The sequence below is a fragment of the Muntiacus reevesi genome, chromosome 8 (genome assembly GCF_963930625.1).
Source record: "Muntiacus reevesi chromosome 8, mMunRee1.1, whole genome shotgun sequence".
In the NCBI taxonomy this organism is placed as follows: domain Eukaryota; kingdom Metazoa; phylum Chordata; class Mammalia; order Artiodactyla; family Cervidae; genus Muntiacus; species Muntiacus reevesi.
In genome coordinates, this window is record NC_089256.1 from 27,995,267 (window position 1) to 28,016,167 (window position 20,901).

The window sequence follows — 20,901 nt, forward strand, 5'->3', positions numbered from 1 at the left end:
CCTGAGAAGCCCCCATGGGAAAGCGAAGCTTGTGTTCAGTCAGTATCTACAAGCCTATGTGTTGCATTAATTGACCTGAGTATCCACATAGATTGTGTATTTTATAAAAGAGAAAATGGAGATTTTTTTTTTTTTTTTGGCCACAGCGTGCGATATGTAGGATCTTAGCTCCCTGACCAAGGATCAAACCTGTGGCCCCTGCAGTGGAAGAACAGGACCTCAATCCCTGGGCAGTCAGGGAAGTCCCCGTGTTTGTTGTTTTTGTTTAAGTATGAGGAAAAACCTTTTTTTTCCCCCTTCCTCATGGAGGCTCTTCTCCACCCCAGTTTGAAGATGACTGTTCTGACTCAGTTCCTCCTAGAAGGTAAACCAGATGTCCAGCCCAAGGACCAAAGTGCCACTGCTCTGGGTGCAAGCAGTGAGCTGGAATCCCTGTTCTAAGAAAGCAGGGTTTGGAATACACGCAGCTGCAGGGGGGTGTGATGAGAACAGAGCCTATATGTATGGGATGACACAGTCGTCACTGGGGTGCTTTCCAGGGGCTGGGCCTGGACTGTGTCATGGGGGTTGTTTCCTAAGCCCCGGAGGAGGTAAGCAGTGTTACCCAATCCTACAAAGTCAATACTCTATGTTCGGCTTGGTCTAGAGCACTACGTTCTCAAGCCCGGGGCCAAGAAGAGTTCAACAGGAAAACCCCAGGAGGGCTGCTGCTGCGGGGTGAGGTGTGGAAGGGCACTTCTGAGGGCACCCCGCCCAGTGGGCTTCCTGCCAAACCTGGCCACCCTGGGTGGTGGTGGGGGTGTCACAGCACAGCAGGTGGCTGCCAACGCTCAAGGTGTGGTAAGGAGTGTCTTAAAGGAGAACAAGCCTCATGTCCCAGTATGTGTGTATGCCCAGTAAAATTCGAAGGAGCTGGATGGGTCAAGACAGTTGATGAAGCCTGTAATTAAAAGTTTTGAACAACAGCCTGGGAGACCAGACAGAATCTGGTCTTTGGAATAAAATTCTGATGTAAGACAATGCCTTCTACTAGGCATTATTTGAAGTTTAATTGTTGTTCAGTCACTAAGTTGTGTCCAACTCTTTGCAACCCATGGGCTGCAGCATACCAGGCTTCCATGTCCTTCACTATCTCCTGCAGTTTGCTCAAATTCATGTCTGTTGAGCCGGTGATGCCATCCAACCATCTCATCCTCTGTCGCCCACCGTTCTGCCTTCAGTCTTTCCCAGCACCAAGTTCTTTTCCAATGAGTCAGCTCTTTGAATTAAGTGGCCAAAGTATCAGAGCTTTAGCATCAGTCCTTCCAGTGAACATTCAGTGTTGATTTCCTTTATTGACTACCTTGATCTCCTTGTTCTCCAAGGGACTCTCAAAGAGTTTTCTCTAGCATCACAATTTGAAAGCATCAATTCTTTGGCGCTCAGCTTTCTTTATGGTCCACATCACATCTGTACATGATTACTGGAAAAACCATAGATTCAAATACATGAATCCACAAACATGGAAAAGTAACACCATCAAAGGAGAGACTGTGGTCATGTGGACCTGGACCAGCAAAGGAGTCTATTCCACACCAAGGGGCAACTGGACATTGTGACAATCACTACAGTGGTATCTTGGCAATCGGGGGCGCTGTGTGGGCTTCTCACTGTGGGGGCTTCTCTTGTTGCAGAGCATGGGCTCTAGGCACATGGGCTTCAGTATTTGCAGCACACAGGCTCAGGAGTCGTGGCGCACAGGTTTAGTTGCTCCACAGCATGTGGAATCTTCTCAGGCCAGGGATTGAACCAGGGACCCCAGCACTGGCAGGCAGACTCCTGTCCACTGAACCACAGGGAAGTCTGTCCTAAGTTATTTTTGATGCCAGTGCTTCCTGGACCACTCGTAGAGAAATGAGTGAACTAGTTTGCAGAGCAATGAGTTCACAGAGATGATGGCTCTTATGGGAACAAGGGGGAAGCCTGCAAGGCTGAAGCTTGTCTGGTTCCTTTTCATCCTAAACTGGTAGCTCTATCTAAATCAGTCTACCTACCTTCAAGCCAAGGGGGAAAAGGACTTTAAAATCGGGTCTAGGAAGAGAGTCCCTCAAAGAATTTAAGATAGAATTACCCTGTGATCCAGCAATTCCAGTAAAAACTGAAAGCAGCGTCACGAACAGATACTTGTACACCCACATCTGTGGCAGCATTATCCATAAAGAGTTTTCTCTAGCTGAGAGGTGGAAATAACCTGTATGTCCATCAGTGGATGAATGGATAAACACGGTATAGACACAGTGGGAGATTATTCAGCCTTAAAAGGGAATGAAATTCGGACACATGGATGAGTGACCACATGTAATGTAACAACATGTAATTCGGAGTTACAGCATGGATGAACCTTGAGGATATGATGCTAAGTGAAATAAATCAGTCACAAAAGGACAAATATGATTCCACTTACATGAGGAACCTGAAATAGTCAAATTCATAGAAAAAGGAAACAGAATGGTGGTTGCCAGGGTCTGGAGGAGGAAGAACTGAGGAATTAGTGTTCAGTGGGTACAAAATTGCAGTTAGGATTGAGAAAGTTCTGGAGATGGATGCTGTTGACAGTTGCACAACAATGTGAATGTAATTACTGTTGCTGAATCGTCCACCCAAGGGCTAAAATGATAAATTTTATGCTTTGTACATAATACCACAATAACAATTTTAAACAAAAATACTCTGAATTTAAAGTGAGGGGAGGGGAGACAGCCCGGGCCCCACCTTATCTGGTGAACAAGCATTTGTACCAGCCCAAGTTTCCCCTGACCCAAAGTCAACCAGAAGCAGGTGGGAGGTGGAATAATGACAAATTGCCCTTCAATGTTTCAGCTTTAGAAAAAGAAGTTGCTTCACATTTTACCCTAAATTGAAATTGTAATAATGATTGTTGGGACTTCTCTGGTAGTCCAGTAGTTAAGACTTTGCCTTCTAATGCAGGGCGTGGAGGTTCAATCCTTGTTGGGAAGCTGATATCCCACCTGACTTGTGGCCAAAAAACCAAAAACATAAAACAGAAGCAACATTGTAACAAATTCAATAATGAGTTGAAAAAATGGCCCACATTAAAAAAAATTTTTGTTTTAAAGTTTAAACTCTTGATGCCTGATGGGGTTTCTAGCCTCCTGAAGGCCTTAGCTCTCTCTCCTGTCTCCTCCAACCACTCGGGATTTCTCATCTGTTGCATTTCTTACATATGTTGTTTCATCCACTTGATACTGTTTTCTCTTTCTCTTTTCACCTGGCAAAGACCAACTCAAGTCATTTGCTGGCTTTATTCAACAGATATACAGGCGCCCGTCTTTGAGATCCAAGCTCCCCAGTCCTGCTTCTTTCTACATCTCCTCAGGCTCAGCAAGGCACCTTCCCATAGGGACCCTACGAAAACACCCAATAACGTAGTGCCCATAAGTGGTCCAAGGCAAATGCCATTTTGTGGAAAAGACAGAGCCTGTATCTTCGGTTCCTGGCATCTTCAGTGTCTGGCATCTACGGGCAGACGGCAGAGAGTTAAATGAAGAACAGAAAGGTTGACTTATCTGCCCACGGTGCTGCTAGAAGGAAGAAGAAAAACGGGAAGGGAAACTAAGTTTGAATGAATCAGTCTGTAGGACTATAGAGAGTGTGGGCTCAGGGAACAGTGGGTTTTCTGCCCCAATCTTGGCCTCTCCATCACGCTTAAGAATCCCCTCACTGAGATTCCCATGACCTCCCTGTGTGGACACAGGAGGGTCCTATGCTTGGCGGGTTTTCCCCACCATATCCTGCTGGTTCCAGCACTGCCTGATGACACAGTCAGCCCAACCCAGCTGTGAGGACCGCCCACTCTGACTTCACCAGGCTCATGCTTAATTCTTCCTTGACCCAAGGATGTGGACAACCAAACGCTTCCATACCGAATAGAGAGGGGGCACTTGACCGTGCAGTAACCGCGCTGTTCAGGGAGGTTTGTGTTGTAGTAAAGGCACTACCGTGACTGACAAGCCCTTGATTGTATATTGTCCCATATTTTCCTTCCAATTATTTTCTGTTTGTTTCTGAAGCTAAGCCAGGCCATCAATATACATCCCATCAGGAAAAAGACAAGTTGTTTAATACTGGGGGGCGGGGGGGGCGGGCAGTGGAGCTTGTGGCCAGATGAATGGTATGAATGGCCTAAAGGCAATAAATTCAATAGAAAGTTAACATGGGGACTTCCCTGGTGGTCCAGTAGTTAAGAATCCACACTTGGACTAGAGGGGGCCTGGGTTCGATCCTTGGTCAGAGAATGAAGATCTCACATGCTCTGTGGCACAGCCAGAAAAAAAAAGTTAATATGTACACATCAATATAGTTTTTTGATATCAATGTAATATATATATGTGACCTGTTATGGGATAGATGAAATCTCTCTTCCAATAACAACAATAATAAAACAGGGGGAGAAAAAAACTTTATAAGAGCTCTTTGAAGACAACACTACCAAAGCAGACAAGAAGACTTGGAGCTAAGGGGAAGATTTACTAGATTTTGGAGAGGAAATTCAACATCATCAAGTTATAAATTTTAACTTATTGAAGAGTTGAGAGAACTAACCTCAGATCTTTACATTATAAAGCTAAAATAATTGGTACCAGTGCAGAAATGGATGAGAGATCAATAGAACTAAACTAGCAAGTCTATCAATGGACCAAAACACACAGAAAAGTTTAACATGTAATAAAGGTGGTACTTCAAACTGTAGCAGGAAAGAAAGGTGTCTTATTCAACAAACGGTGTTGGGAGAACTGGGTACCCAATAGGAGGAAAATAAGTTGTATTCATCTCTCACATCTTTCACCAAAATAAATCCCAAACAGATCAAAGATTGGAAACCATGAAGAAAACATGAAAAATGCTAGAAGGAATGAAGAAGGATATTTATAAAAACAAGACAGCAATGAAGATAGATAATCTTTCTTTTTTTTTTTTTTTTAGATGATCTTTCTTAAATGAACATAAACTCTAGGTGCCTAAGAGAAAGTTCTATAAGTTTTGGCTATATAAAAACATTTTTTAAAACCCTGCACAAAAATCGTCAGAAGCAAAGTAAAAGATGGCAGACAGAAAAATGTTTGCGAAATATTACAAAGGGCTAATTTCTTCAGTACTGAAAGAATGATCAAAAGAAATAGAAATATGGGCAACAGATATAAATAGGGAGTACATGGACCCACACACAACTGGCTTTTACAAATGTATAAAGATACCCATACTTACAACATGAGAAAAACACTGCTCGGAGGTATTAGTGACCATTGCCGCCAACATCAATTATAGGTGAACAGCATCTCCCCTCCATTGCTATAGAATATAGATTGGTACAAGTTCTGTGGAGAAAGTACGGGCAATTTCTACCAAAAGTAAAATCAATGGAGACTTCCCTGGTGGTCCAGCAGTTAAGACTCTGTGCTTCTACTGTAGGGGGCAGGTTCAATCCCTGTTTGGGGGGACTATGATCCTGCAAACCACGTGTATATTTTTTATTCCACAATTCTACTGCCAGGAATTTATCTGACATAAATGCATATGTGCAAAATGACTTATGTACAAGTTATTCATGTAAATATTAATAATAGCAAGAAGTTTGGCAACAACCTCAGTGTGTCCACCAGTAGGAGAGTGGCTACATGAATGACCACACAATATAATAAAATGTTAGGAAACTGTAAAATAATGTGATGAAGTTTTTGATGTACAGCTACGGAAGGATCTCTGAGACCTAGTCCATGGAAGTCAAGATGCATAGCTGTGAAAGTTTATGAAAGCAACCAGTTTTCATATTGCGTTTGATTTAGGTCAGTGGGAAATTTTACTCAATTCCGATATTTTTACTCTTGTATGGAATTTTAAAATTTCTCTTTTCTTAGTTTGGGCTGTTGACACCACAGATTGGGTGGCTTAAACAATAAACCATTTCTCACAACTCTGTAATTGGGAAGTCTAAGGTCAAAGCACCTTGGAAATTTCCCAGTGGTCCAGCGGTTAGGACTTGTCTCATCTGCCCAGGGTCTGGGTTCAATCCCTGGTCACAGAACTAAGATCCCACAAGCTGTGTGTGCAGCCAAAAAACCCCAGCACTTTCTTGGTTCTACCTGCTGTGTCCTCACATAACAGAGGGTTGGTTGAGGCATCTCTATAGTGTCTCTTTTACAAAGACTCTAATCCCATTCATGGGCTTCTCTGGCGGCTCAGATGGTAAAGAATCTACCTGCAATGCAGGAGACCTAGGTTCAATCCCTAGGTCGGGAAGATCCCCTGGAGAAGGGAATGGCAATCCACTCCAGTATTCTCACCTGGAGAATTCCATGGACAGAGAAGCCTGGCAGGCTACAGTCTATGGGGTTGCAAACAGTTGGACTCAGTTGGACTGAGTGACTAACACTTTCACACTTTCAATCCCATTAATGGGATCCACCCTCTTGACCTAATTACCCTCCCAAAGGCCCCACCTCCAAATGCCATCACATGGGGCGGGCTAGGTAACATGGATTTTTTTTGGGGGGATGGGGGATACAAACATTCAGCACTCCCCAAAGAAGGTAGTTTTTACCATTAAAATCATATCAACCTCAGCTTTGACATTTTTAAAAAAAACAGAGATTTCCAGGCCAGCTTGAGTTCATCTGACATAAGCAAAAGCATTTATTTTCCTGAAAAAGCCCCTTTTACACCAACGTGGTTTAAGCTTAGCCCGTACATGTCTACCTCACATTTCTTTCATATGAGTAAGCCTTGAGAATGCAGAACTCTGCAGTATGCACAACTGGGTTAAAAAACTTTCGGGGTGGGGAGGCAACAATTTGTATGTACAGTTAAGCATTAGCTTCTACATGAATAGACTACTGTCTATTCCTGTTGCTGTTCTAACAAATTACTGTAATTTAGTGTCTTCAAACTGCAGGAATGTATTCTCCTAGAGTTCTGGAAGCCAGAGGTCCAAAACGAGCTGAAACCAAGGTGTCTAGAGAGACTCGTTCTCTCTGTAAACTCTAGGGACTCCAGAACGGGTTTTCCTTGCCTTTCTAGCTTCTGAAGCTACAGTACCTGCATTCTTTGGTTCATGGCCCTTCTCCACTTTCCGATCCAGCCACATAGCATCTTCAAGTCTCTAGAGAGATGCTTCAATGCTCAAGTGGCCTTCTGTGACCAAGTCTCCCTCTGCCTCTGTCTTATAAAGACACTTGTGATCGCATCTAGGGCACATCCGGATAATCCAGGCTAATCTCATTTCAAAATTCACATTGCCAAACATCACATGGTTAATAAATGAATAACTTGGATTTGGGCCCAGGCAGACACTGCAGTATGCTATTCTAGTCTTCCTTTTTTTTTTTTTTTAACAAAGTGCTAGTTGACACTCACCAAATTGATCTCACAACAAATGGGCTGTAACTTATTGAATAAACAGCCAAGATACTGTAGATTCCACAGGAATGGAAACCTCTGTTTTACTCATCACTGCGTTCTAGGACCTCTCACTTTGATAGACACAAAGTAAGTTCTCAATAAACAGCTGATAAAAGTGCCTCTATTGTAATAATATGATCTTAAACCTGAAGGAACTGAGAAATTATCCAGTCCAGAGCACTGCAAATGATATTAACTAGCATTCTCACTTAGGTGTTTCACATGCCATTTATCCTGTGGACACAGAATGTTACCTGCTGTATCAGTAAAGAATGGATGTTGTGGCCATCAAATCATCAGCCACTGCACACCCAGGATGGGGGAAAATAGGATACTGGCCCTACATAGTTAATGTACACATCAAAGGGTTGATTTCAATAAGCCCAGATTCTTGCCTCTTCCCATATCTAGAAAAGCACTAAATTGACTAACTTGAGATGATTGGTTTTCTTTCAGTTCAGTCGCTCAGTCGTGTCTGACTCTTTGCAACTCCATGGACTGCAGCATGCCAGGTTTCCCTGTCCATCACCAATTCCCAGGGCTTGCTGAAACTCAAACTCCCAGAGCTTGCTCAAACTCATGTCCATCGAGTCAGTGATGCCATCCAACCATCTATCTCATTCTCTGTCGATTAACTGTAATCTTTTGACACTCCGACTTCCTAGGTGTTTTGCAAAAACCCCTCTCTATCCTAGCTCCACGGTTACATCTTCAGAACAGTCCCTCAGAATCCTGGCTGTCTTCTTGGCCTCGGTCCTCAGTATGTCCATTGATTAAAACATAATTCTCAACTTTTAGATTGTGCATTTCTTTTTTCCAGTCGAGAACCCAGTGGTCAATAGTAAGGGTGACAACAGAGCACAGGGTGTTCTGTGTTGTTGTTGTTAATTTTTTTACTTATTTTTGGCTGTGTTGGATCTTGGCTGCTGTGTGCAGGCTTTCTCTCATTGTGGTGAGCAGGGGCTACTCTCTAATTGCGATACTTGGGCTTTTCATGGCAGTGGCTTTCCTTATTTCAGAGCATGGGCGTTAGGACACCACATGGGCTAGCTATCTCGTGGCATTTGGGATCTTCCAGGACCAGGGATAGTCCCCTGCATTGGCAGGCAGATTCTTAACCACTGGACCACCAGGAAAGTCCTGTTTGTTTTTAACATTTCCTCCTTTGTTCATTTATTCAAAACTATTTGGGCACTTACAAATCTCAAACTGAAATAATTAAATAAAACAAAAACATGAGTTGCAGAGGAGTATGTAACGTCTAGTTCCACACTGTAAACAGTATTTAGCATATATATTTAGCATATAGTAAATATGGAGTAATGTATATCAAATTCATATGTTCCAGTAAACAGATTGGGGTAAATGTTATGTTTTATATTTCCGTGTTATTTGAATTTTACAAAGCAAATGTATTTCTTTTACAATTATAAAGATGCAATGAGGACTTCCCTGATGGTCCTGGGGCTAGGACTCTGCGATCCCAATGCAGAGGCCTGGGTTTCATCCCTGGTCCCACATGCTGCACCAACAGTTCATATGCTGCAACTAAAGATCCTGCATGCCACAAGTAAGACCTGGCACAGCCAAATAAGTATTTTTTAAAAACCGCAGTGAATATTTTAAGAAAAACCTTTTAACTCTTTCTTTAACTGCAGTATCTGACAGCTCTTGACTTATCCATTTCTTTCATTTTTCTTTGGCTGCTCAGCAAGCAGGATCTTAGTTTCCCACCCAGGATGGAATTCCTGCCCCCTACAAAGGAATCTCAGAGGCTTAACCCCTGGACCACCAGGGAAGTCCCAACTTACTCATTTCTATATCCTGCTAATTAGCCCAAGGCCCAGCTCAAGGTCGATATAGATACAGGAGCAAAAGGACTAAACTGTGTATGAGAAAGGATTCTTTTTTTTTTTTTTTTTTGAAAGGATTCTTTTTTTATCAGAACGAAGGGTGATAATTTTCAGGGTAAATCCCCAAAGTACAAATCTTCATCTCATTAAGTGTTAGTCACTCAGTCATATCCAACTCTTTGCGACCCCATAGACTGTAGCCCACCAGGCTTCTCCGTCCATGGGATTCTCCAGGTGAGAATACTGGAGTTGGTAGCCATTCCCTTCTCCAGGGGATCTTCCCGACCCAAGGATTGAACCCAGGTCTCCTGTCTTGCAGGCAAATTCTTTACCATCTGAGTTACCTCATTTCATTAAGGTTTCACAACATGATGACACTGGCAGGCATGTGATGGCTTTCTTCAGTGTAATTCATGTCCAGTCCAGGCAAGCACTTCAAGTGCACCTTTTTGGGTCACCAATATCCATGGCACCTGTCTTCAAACTTGGGGACCTCAGGTTGCAAAAGGAAAATCAAAAAAGAATCAGTTTTGTACTGCTAAAAGAACTCTCCAGAGTGGAGCCAGAGGCCACTGAGGAAGTGACTTATGTCTCTGCCCAGATTGAATCTGACCTTTTGACTACTTATCGTCTAACAAAGATATTCAGAACATTTGCACAGGGTTGCAGAAATTCAAGATACTTATCCGGCCCATACCCTAAATAACTGGTGACAAATCCATTCCTTAAAGACGAATATTTCCTTTTAGTATCAAAGTCAATCATAATTCCTGCAATACAACTTTAACAAAACTTGTGGATTTTGCCTTTATAACCCCCCCCCCCCCCCCCGGCTCTTTCTCTTCCCCAAACATTCTATTTTGCTAGAACCTGTGTATCCCCAGTTGTAATTCCCAAGACCCCAGACAGGGCTCTTTATTATTTGCAGCCTCCATACTGATTAATATCAATTAATCAGGAGAAATATCAATAACCTCAGATATGCAGAAGACACCAGGCTATGGCAGAAGCAAAGAGGAATTAAAGAGACTCTTGATGAAGGTGAAAGAAGAGAGTGAGAAAGCTGGCTTAAAACTCAACATTCAGAAAACTAAGATCATATCAGTCATCCAGTCCCATCACTTCATGGCATAGATGGGGAAACTGACAGACTTTATTTTCTTGAGCTTCAAAATCACTGTGGACAGTGAATGCTGCCAAGAAATTAAAAGATGCTTGCTCCTTGGAAGAATAGCAATGACAAACCTAGAAAACATATTAAAAAACAGAGACATTACTATGCCTACAAAGGTTCGTTTAGTCAAAGCTATGATTTTTCCAGTCGTCAGGTACGGATGTGAGATTTGGACCATAAAGGAGGCTGAGCACCAAAGAACGGACGCTTTCGAACTGTGCTGCTGGAGAAGATGCTTGAGAGTCCCCTGGACTGCAAGGAAATCAAACCAGTCAATCCCAAAGAAAATCAACCCTGACTATTCATTGGAAGGAATGATGCTGAAGTTGAAGCTCCAATCCTTTGGCCACCTGATGCGAAGAGCCGACTTACTGGAAGAGACCCTGCTGTTGGGAAAGACTGAAGGCGGGAGGAGAAGGGGACGACAGAGGATAAGATGGTTGGATGGCATCACTGACTCAATGGACATGAGTTTGAGCAAACTCCGGGAGATGATGATGAACACGGAGGCCTGGTGTGCTGCAGTCCATGGGGTCACAAACAGTCGGACACGACTGAGCGAGTGAACAACAAAATACCGATTACTGTTTGGCAAAGTCTGTAGGTTCAGTTACTGCAGTCACCCGGTTGAGCGTCACGCGTGCGCCTTACTCTGCAGGGCCCCCGCCCGGAGCCTGAAGCCCACCCACCACTCCAGCGGTCCCTGCTTCCTTAACCCCCGCGGGAATTTACCTGCCCTACACTCCCAACTCCCAGGCGCCGGGAGGCGGAAGTCGAGGGGCGGGGGTCAGCCCGCGCGGCCCGCCCCGGAAGTAGGCGGGGCCTCGCGGGCTCCTCGGCGCTCCGCAGCCGCCTCCCAGTCTGATTGCGGCTGAGGCCGGTCCTGGCTTTGTAACTCGCTCAAGATGGCGACGCAGCCACCCAGCGGGATCCGCCTCAGCGCGGTGAGCAGCCGCGAGGGGTGGAGCGGGCCGTGTCCCAGGAGGGCGGGCAGGCGGGCAAGCGAGGCGGGGTGCGGGGGGGTGGGGGAGGCCGGCGGTGGGCGTGGGCGGTTCGTCGGCCCGGCACGGCGGCTTGGGGCCGCGGCGGGGCCGGGGCAGACGGCGGCGGCCATATCGCTCCCGACGGCTGAGACGCTCGGCGGCGGCGGCGGCGGGCAGGGCCGGGCCGGGCCGCGTCTAGTTTCATTTCCTCGGCGTTGGGTTTCTGTTTTGCCTCCGCGGCTTCGGGGCGGGGCGGGCCGGGGCCGCGGCCCCTCCTCCTTGACTCCCTCCCCTGGTTTGCCCTGCAGCTGTCGTCCGAGGGCAAGGCCTCGGCGGCCAGCCGGCCCCTCGGCCCGCGGGGGCCCCTGACCCTTTCCCGGCCTCTGCTGACCCTCGGGGCGTCCCGGAGTGCGGGGGGGAGTGGCCGTCGGCGGCCAGAAATGCCCCGCGGCCTTGACCTCCTGGCGGCGGGCCCCGGGGTGCTGCGAGCTGGGACTCGTCTTCCTCATTCATTTCAATTCCTGCCGCCTTCCCTCTAGCTTCCCTGGGTGGCTCAGACGGTCAGAGCGTCCGCTCGCAATGCAGGAGGCCCGGCTTCGATCCCTGGGTGGGGAAGATTTCCCTGGAGAAAGGGAATGGCAACCCAGTCCAGTACTCTTGCCTGGAAAGTCCCGTGGACGGAGGAGCCTCGTAGGCTGTACAGCCCAACGGGGTTGCCAAGAGTCGGACACGACTGAGCGACTTCACTTTTCCCTCCACTGCATCCTTCGGGAGCCCAGATCGCTCCTAGGTGGTCACCGCGCTCTCCCGGTTTGCCCCGTCTCGTCTCCTGGCGGTGTCTCGTTCCGGAGCGTCTCGGCCTCTTGGAAATCCTTGAGTGTGTTTTGTACCAGTGCGTCTTTTTTTTTGGCGGGGGGTGTGGGGGGGGAGCAGTCACACAATAAGTGAAAATTTCGCTGCCTCAAGAGTGTGGGCATGCCCTTCCTGCCCGATTCTCCTGAAAAAGTTGGCCTTGTTATGCAAAAATATACCCCTCCTCATCAGGGTGTTTCCTCCGGCCAGAGAATGGCTCTGCCAGTCTCATTATTCGAATGGTAATGAGTGAGTGAAGTCGCCCAGTCGTGTCCGACTCTCTGCGACCCCGTGGACTATAGCCTACCAGGCTTCTCCGTCCATGGGATTTTCCAGGCAGGGATACTGGAGTGGGTTGCCATTTCCTAATCCAGGAGATCTTCTCGATCCAGGGATTGAACACAGGTCTCCCGCATTGTAATAGACGCCTTACCGTCTGAGCCACCAGGGAAGTCGAATGGTAATACCATTGCTTTAAAATGGTATTTTTGCCTTTTGACTTTAATTTGGCGAGATTCCTAACCGACCCCCTCCTATCTTCAGACTTTTAACGTTTTTTCCTGATGAGTGTGAAATTTTACTTTACATTTGACTGAGAAGCTGAAAGTTTATCACACTTCATTCACCCTTTTGATTTTGGGTTAAAAGAAACATTCCTAAAAAAAAAAAACCCTCACATTCCTTGCCCGTTTTTCTGTTTCTTTTGAGGGGAACTTTTAATTGGTTTATTAGCTGTTCTTTACATATCTTTAATAAAGGCTTCTTGGTTCCTAAGTGGTTTATTGAATGAGCGTGTATTTAGTAGATGGAATACTGAGGGCAACTTTATTCTTTTGTACTACTGGCCTTAGACCTTGTTGCTAATTCACCTCAGTGATTCTGGGCACATCCTAATGCTTTCCAGTTAGCCTCAGGCACTGTTTAATCTTGGAGGAGGAAATGACAACCCACTCCAGTATTCTTGCCTGGAGAATCCCATGGACGGAGGAGCTTGGTAGGCTACAGTCCACAGGGTTGCGAAGAGTTGGACACAACTGAGCAACTTCACTTCACTTTGACTGTTTAATCTGGGCTTTCCTGGTGGCTCAGACGGTAGTCTGCCTGCGGTGCTGGAGACCTAGGTTCCATCCCTGGGTCGGGAAGATCCTCTGGAGAAGGAAATGGCAACCCACTCCAGTTTCTTGCCTGGAAAATCTCATAGACGGAGAAGCCTGGAAGGCTACAGTCCATGGGGTGACAAAGAGACACAACTGAGAGACTTCAGTTTCACTTTCACTGTTTAATCATCGGGTTTCCCCTGTGGCTCAGATGGTAACGAATCCACCAGCAATGCTGGGGACCTGGGTTCGGTCCCCGGGTTGGGAAGAACCCCTGGAGGAGGGCTTGGCAACCCACTCGTTATCCTTGCCTGGAGAATCCCCATGGGCAAGATAGCCTGGGGGCTATGGTCCATGGGGTCGCAAAGAGCCTGACACGACTGAGCGACTAAGCACTTTAGCACTGTTAAATCTACTTGAGAAGCTCTTCAGTTTAAAGCCCGCTCCTTCCCCTCAGATTGGGCCTAATTCTGGTCCGGAAAACTGTGGTGAGGAAAAGTGAACTGGGTTGTTTTTGTTTTGTTTTCCCTTTCCCTTGCTATTTCTGCACTTTGATTCTCTTCCCCACTCCCCAGCCCCTCCCAAGTTGCTGTCTCTGTCTCTTCAGGATTGAGAAGACAAAGGGAGCAAAGATAAGGGTCAGTACAGTCTTGAGAGACTGGCGCTGTGGTTAGCTGGTTCTCGGGGTGTAGCAGCTGTCTGTGTGCTACATCTTTGTTTTGTGGGTAATACAGACTGTTTTGAAGCTCACTGATGGAAATCTCCTATCTGCAGCTTCTGGACTGTATTCCAAGTGGTCTGTTGCTTTAGGACAGGAGTTGGCAAACTGCGGTTTATGGGCCAAATCCAGCCTGCCACCTGTTTTCGTATGGCACAAGATCCTTAAATGGTTGGGGAAAAAAAAGATCAAAGAATAATGTTTCGTAACATGAAAATTATGTGAAATAGATATTTCACTTCCCATAAGTAGTTTCATTTTTGAAGGTTTGCTCATCCCTTTGGTATCGCTCTCAGAAGTTTGCATTAGGAGTGGAGCTAGGAATTACTGAATTTATGGGTTTGTCAAAAATCATAGAACATAAAGTGACCCATAATGTGTACAAATTTTAAAAATCACTAGGTCTGTAAATTCTGAAATGGAATGCAGAGTAACAAAAACTTAAGTTTTTGCTTTTTGCCTCCATGATTCTAAGTAAATGCTGATACCATTTTGTTTTCCAGAAATCCTGCTATAGATTTAAGTGACACATATGAACACTCTTCAGTTCACTTTTTCTTTTGGTTGAATTGCCATATGATCTATTATCACTCTTAGCATTATTCAGACATGAGCCAGCCAAAACTATGATTGCTTTTTCTTTGCTGTGGAGCTTTGTGTTTTCCTTGAAGTTAGTAATTGATTTGTGTTTGTTTGCTTAGTTTTTCTCTGTACTGATTACTCTTTCATCCACACTTTCAGAGAACTGGAAAATCTTTGCCAGATGTGTTCAAGGACACCCAAATTTTGTCATTTTTGCTGGCTCAGTTGTGAGTTGGCGACTTCCCTTTATCATTTTTATGGACATTTCCTTCCCCTTTCCTTTGTTTCTCCTTCCCATCACATATTCCTCTTCTGGGGTTTACTCTTGGCGCTAGCAGTAGCTTAGTGACTGAGCATGGGTTCTGGAGCCCATTTGCCTGGGTTCAAAGTCTGACAGATAACTGGATGTGTGACCTGAAGAGAGAATAATCATCTCACCACCTAAAAGGGCTGCTTTAAAAATTAACTGAGCCAATACACATAAAAGTCTTTTATAACGGTCCTGTGCGTGCCATAAATACTCAGCAAATATTTGCTGTCTTTGTTACTGTTAACAGTGAAGCCTGTCCATTTTTCCAAAAACTGGTGTAGCTTCTTGAGAGCAGAGTACATGGGAAGAACATTTATGTGTCTTTTCTTGGAAATATATTTATGCTACCGTTGCTCTTTCTCTACATATAATTTGGCTGGGCTTGCAATTCTAGATTAGAAGTGATTTCTTGTCAGAATTTTCAAGGCATGCTTTATTGTTTAGTAGAATCCTATGCATTATATCGGGGTTCCCCTGGTGACTGAGTCGGTAAAGAATCCACCTGCAATGTGGGAGACCTGGATTTGATCCCTGGGTGGGGAGAAGGGAATGGCTACCCACTCCAGTATTCTTGCCTGGAGAATCCCCATGGACAGAGGAGGTGGCTGGGCTACAGTCCATGGGGTCTCAAGGAGTTGGACACAACTGCGTGATTAAGCACACATGCGATACACTGTTCTGGTACTTAGGCTAGAAACCTGTAATAATATCAGGGAAATTTTCTCAGATTTTTGACAGCAATTTCCCGTCTGTTTTTCTGCTTTTGTTCATCTTCTGTTTTCCTTCTCATTGCTTTTTCTTTTCTTTTTGAGAGATTTTCTCCATTTGATCTCCTACCTTTTACCATATATTTAATTATTATAAATATTGTCTTGTTCTCTAGAAACATTGTCTTTAGAAAATCTCAACAAAATATTTGTTCTTGTCACTGGCTGTATTATTCATAGTATTTTTGAAGTTTTCTTTTGTCCATTTCCTCTGTCTTCTTCATGTTCTTTTTACTGTGTGTTTTTTATTCTAATTTTACACATTCTCAAGTGTGCTTATGTTTCCAGATGAGACACTAAAAGCTGGATGTTCATACCTGAGTAGAGCTTGTCATTCGGTGGGTTTCAGTATTGGCTGATCAGGTAGGAAGAGCCAGCTTGTCGTTGGAGTACGCTGTGTCAGAATCTATTGATCCTAGAGAATAAAAATGTTAGACCCGAAAATAAGGATGTTTAGAATAACTTTGGGGCTTCCCTGGTGGCTCAGGGATAATGAATCCACCTACCAATAGGAGTTCAATAGGACAACGGGGGTGGGGAAAGCAGTCAAAAAGCAAGAATTATCATTCCCCAAATCTGTCTTCCCTTGTGGCTTAGGAGATTCAGGTTCTATCCCTGGGTTAGGAAGATCCCATGGAGAAGGAAATGGCAACCCACTCCAGTAGTCTTGCCTTGAAAGTTCCATGGACCCAGGACCCTGGCGGGCTACAGTCTACAGGGTTGCAAAGAAGTCGGACATGACTTAGCGACTAAACAACAATAAAATGACTTTTAAAATAAATGTTTTTTAAAGTGAGGGGGGAAAATGCTGTCCAGAGTGGCATGGTACAATTGTAAAAGGACCAAATAAAAATTTTAGAAATCATTCCTTTTTTCCAGAGGGGAATTCTACATCTGGTCTCCAGCCATGGCATAGATAATCCTAGCTGCTAGCTCTTCTGGTAGCTCAGCAGGGGACAGGAGATAGGAGTGTCACATTGATCAGTTTGTTCACTTGGTTTTTATTTGTTTATTATTGTGGTAAAATACACATAACACAAAATTTACCATCCTAACCATTTTAAGTGTGCCGTTCAATAGTGTTAGGTACATTCACGTTGTACAGCAAATCTCCAGAACCCTTCATCTTGCAACACTAAAACTCCGAGCCCATGAAAAAATAACTCTTCGTTCCACTTTCCACCAGCTCCTGGCAGCCACCATTTTAACCTTCTGTGAATTTGACATCTGTGGGTATTTCATATAAAGTGGAATCACACATCATTTGTCTCTTTGTGGTTAACTTATTCCACTCAGCATAACATCCTCGAGGTTCATGCATGTTGTAGCATGTGCTAAATTTTCCTTCCCTTTTAAGGCTGAATAGCATTCCGCTGTATATTCAAATGTGCCACATTTTGTTCATCAATTGGTATTTGTGTTGTTTTCACTTTGGCTGTTAGGATAATGCTGCTCTGTTCACAGGTGTGCAAGTATCTCTTCAGGACCCTCTTCTCACTGCTGTATACAAAATAAACAGTAAGGACCTACCTACTGTATAGCAGCACAGGGAGCTATATTATATCTATCTTATAATAACCTGTACTAGAGAAGAATCTGAAAAAGTACCTATGTGTGTGTAAGTATGTATGTATATACGTAGAATGACTTTGAGATACACATATGACGGAATCACCTTGCTGTATACCTGAGGCTATCACAACGTTGTAAATCAGCTATGTTTCAATTAAGGGGAAGAAGACCCTGCTTTCAGTTCTTTTCAGTTTATCCCTAAAAGTAGAATTCCTAGATCATATGGTAAATCTATATTTAACTTTTTGAGGACCCTCCATATTGTTTTCCACAGTGGCTGCACCATTTTTGTTGTTCAGTCGCTAAGTCATGTCCAACTCTTTGTGACTCCATAGACTGAAGCATACCAGGCTTCCCTGTCCTTCACTATCTCCCGGAGTTTGTTCACACTCATGTCCCCTGAGTTGGTAATGCCATCCAACCATCTAAACCCTCTGTCATCCCCTTCTCCTGCCTTCAGTCTTTCTTGGCATTAGGGTCTTTGCCAATGAGTCACCTCTGCACTTCAGGTGGCCAGAGTATTGGAGTTTCAGCATCAGTCCTTCCAATGAATATTCAGGGTTGATTTTCTTTAGGATTGACTGGTTGGATCTCCTTGCTTTCCAAGGGACTCTCAAGAGTCTTCTCCAACACCACACTTGAAAATCATGAATTCTTTGGCACTCAGCCTTTTTTTTTGGTCTAGTTCTCACATCTGTATATGACTACTAGAAAAACCATAGCTTTGACTATACGGACTTTGTCAGCAGAGTGATGTCTCTGCTTTTTAATATGCTACGTAGGTTTGTCATAACGTTTCTTCCAAGGAGCAAGTGTCTTTTAATTTCATGGCTGCAGTCACTGCCTGCAGTGATTTTGAAGCCCAAGAAGATAAAGTCTGTCTCTGTTTCCATTGTTTCCCTGTCTACCATGAAGTGATGTGACTACATGCCATGATTTTAGTTTTTTGAATGTTGAGTTTTAAGCCAGCTTTTTTGCTCTCCTCTTTCACCCTCAGCAAGAGGCTCTTTAGTTCTCCTCACTTTCTGTGTTAGAATAGTATCATCTACATGTTTGAGGTTGTTGATATATCTCCTGGCAATCGTGATTCCAGCTTGTGAGTTATCCAGCCTACTATTTCACATGATGTACTCTACATATAAGTTAAATAAGCAAGGTGACAACTTTCAGTCTTGACATACTCTTTTCCCAATAACCAGTCCGTTGTTCTGTCTGGCTCTAACTGTTGCTTCTTGACCTGCATACAGATTTCTCAGGAGGCAGAAAAGGTGGTCTGTCTGAGATTCCCATCTCTTTAAGAATTTTCCACAGTTTGTTGTGATCCACACAAAGGCTTTCACATAGTGAATGAAGCAGATGTTTTTCTGGAATTCCTTTGTTTTTCTATGATCCAGTGGATGTTGGCAATTTGATCTCTGGTTCTTCTGCCTTTTCTAAATCCAGCTTGAGCATCTGGAAGTTCACGGTTCATGTACTATTGAAACCTGGCTTGGAGAATTTCGAGCATTACTTTGCTAGCGTGTGAGATGAGTGCAGTTGTGCGGTAGTTTGGACATTCTTTGGCATTGCCTTTCTTTGGGATTGGATTGAAAACGGCCCTTTTCCAGCCCTGTGGTCAGGTGCACAGGAGTTCCAGTTGCTTCCCAGCCTCTCCAATGCTTGTTATTTTCTGTTTTTGTTGTTGTGTTTTTTTGTTTTTGTTTTTAATTATGGTCATGCCTTTGAGTGTGAGGTGGTATCTCATTGTAGTTTTGATTTTCATTTCCTTAATGATTAGAGATGTTGAGCTTCTTTGGAGAAATATCTTGAGTCCTTTGCCCGTTTTTAAATCTGTTTATCATCTTCTTGTTATTGAGTTGTGAGAATTCTTTATATATTTTTGCATATTACATGATTTGCAGGCTTTTTTCCCCTGTTCTGTAGGTTGCCTTTTCACTCTGTAGAATGTGTCACTTGATGTACAGAAGTTTTAAATTTTACTACAGTTCAGTTTATTTTTTCTTTTGTTTCTTGTGCTTTTGGTGTCATGTCAAAATCATTGTCAAACCCAATGTCATAAAATATCTCCTCTATGTTTTCTTCTAAAGAGTCTAGAGTTTCAGCTCTGAAGGTCAGGTCTTTGATTCATTTTGAGTTAATTTTTGTTTATGGTGTAGGGGAAGGGTACGACTTTTTGTACTGTTCAGGGGATTCTTGTGGCAAGAATACTGGAGTGGCTTGCCATTCCCTCCTTCAACGACTATGTTTTGTCAGAACTCTCCTCTGTGACCTGTCTCGGGTGGCCCTCCATAGCATGGCTCGTAGCTTCATTGAGTTATGTAAGCCCCGTCGCCACGACAGGGGTATGATTCATGAAGGGGGTTGAAGGCAAAAGGAGAAGAGGGTGGCAAAGGATGAGATAGTTGGATGGCATCATCGGCACAATGGACATGAACTTGAACAAACTCTGGGAAATAGTGGAGGATAGGGAATCCTGGCGTGCTACAGTCAGTTCATGGGGTTGCAAAGAGTCAGAGACAGCTTGGTGACTGAACAACAACAAGGGTACAACATGATTCTTTTTATGGATACCTAGTTTTCCCAGCACTATTTGTTGAAAAGCTATCTTTTCCTCACTAAATGGCCTTTACAGCCTTCTGGAAAATCATTTGACCATTTATTTGTGGACTGTTTACTGGCTTGCTTTTAACCCATTTGTTTTCATTTGTCTTTGAGTCCATGGCCATCAGTTTCTCCAGAGAACAGACCTCTTGTCTTTTCATGGTTTGCTGAGTATAGTTGAAGGACTTACTCAGGGTAAAAGGATCTGGAGAATCTTTCTTCTTTTAAATACTTTCGGCCTATCGCATTTTTCTTACGACTTCAAAGGAGCAAAAGTCTTATTTCCTAAGCCTTCCTGGGGTTGCCAAAGTTCCTGACCTTCTTGTTGGTTTTCCCATCTCCTGCAGGCTTTGGGTTTAGCTCTTTCCAGGATATTAAAGCAGTTATCACTACTCTGTACTTTACAGTTTCCAAGTTACTATTTTGTCTGCTATTATTAATCACTTCTTTGATTCTTTTTGTTCTCCTGGGTTTATGTCACCCACCCCTTTTCCTTCATTAGATAGCAGCTCCAAGAGGGAGCCGAAGTAAACATTGTCCATGTATTCAGGCTTCCACATTTAAAGTCTTACATTTAAAGCATTTTTAAAATTTGGGACCATTTGTTGATTCTAAAAATTCTGTTGATTCTTTAAAATATCTAAATGGTCTTCATTGCATCTCCTTTTTTTTTTTTTTTTTCCTTTTGGAGGGGAGTCTTACTTTTTAAAGGTCTAGCTATGTCAAGGGATTCTTATTTTATAGGGCTTCCCTGGTGGCTCAGTGTTAAAAAATCTGCCTGCAATGCAGGAGACCCAGGTTTGATCCCTGGGTTGGGAAGATCACCTGGAGGAGGGCATGGCAACCCACTCCAGTACTCCTGCCTAGAAAATCCCATGGACAGAGGAACCTGGCAGACTGCAGTCCATAAGGTCTCACAGAGTTGGACACAACTGAA

General features: G+C 44.1%; 1 protein-coding gene and 1 long non-coding RNA gene across 2 annotated transcripts in view; one reads left to right on the forward strand and one right to left on the reverse strand.

Moving 5' to 3' along the window:
* Positions 1 to 1,720: 1,720 nt before the first annotated feature.
* LOC136173088 (uncharacterized) lies at positions 1,721 to 11,175 on the reverse strand. Its single transcript, XR_010664175.1, has 3 exons — positions 9,653 to 11,175; positions 5,266 to 5,375; positions 1,721 to 3,516 (listed from the first exon to the last, which is right to left on the reverse strand). It is a non-coding gene; the product is annotated as an uncharacterized lncRNA (long non-coding RNA).
* Positions 11,176 to 11,318: 143 nt separating this feature from the next.
* Positions 11,319 to 20,901, forward strand: part of MORC3 (MORC family CW-type zinc finger 3) — a 40,480-nt gene continuing 30,897 nt past the window's right edge. The window contains exon 1 of the mRNA XM_065942373.1: positions 11,319 to 11,426. Coding sequence (XP_065798445.1) covers positions 11,388 to 11,426 — 39 coding nt within the window. The 5' untranslated portion in view covers positions 11,319 to 11,387. The remainder of the gene's footprint in view (positions 11,427 to 20,901) is intronic.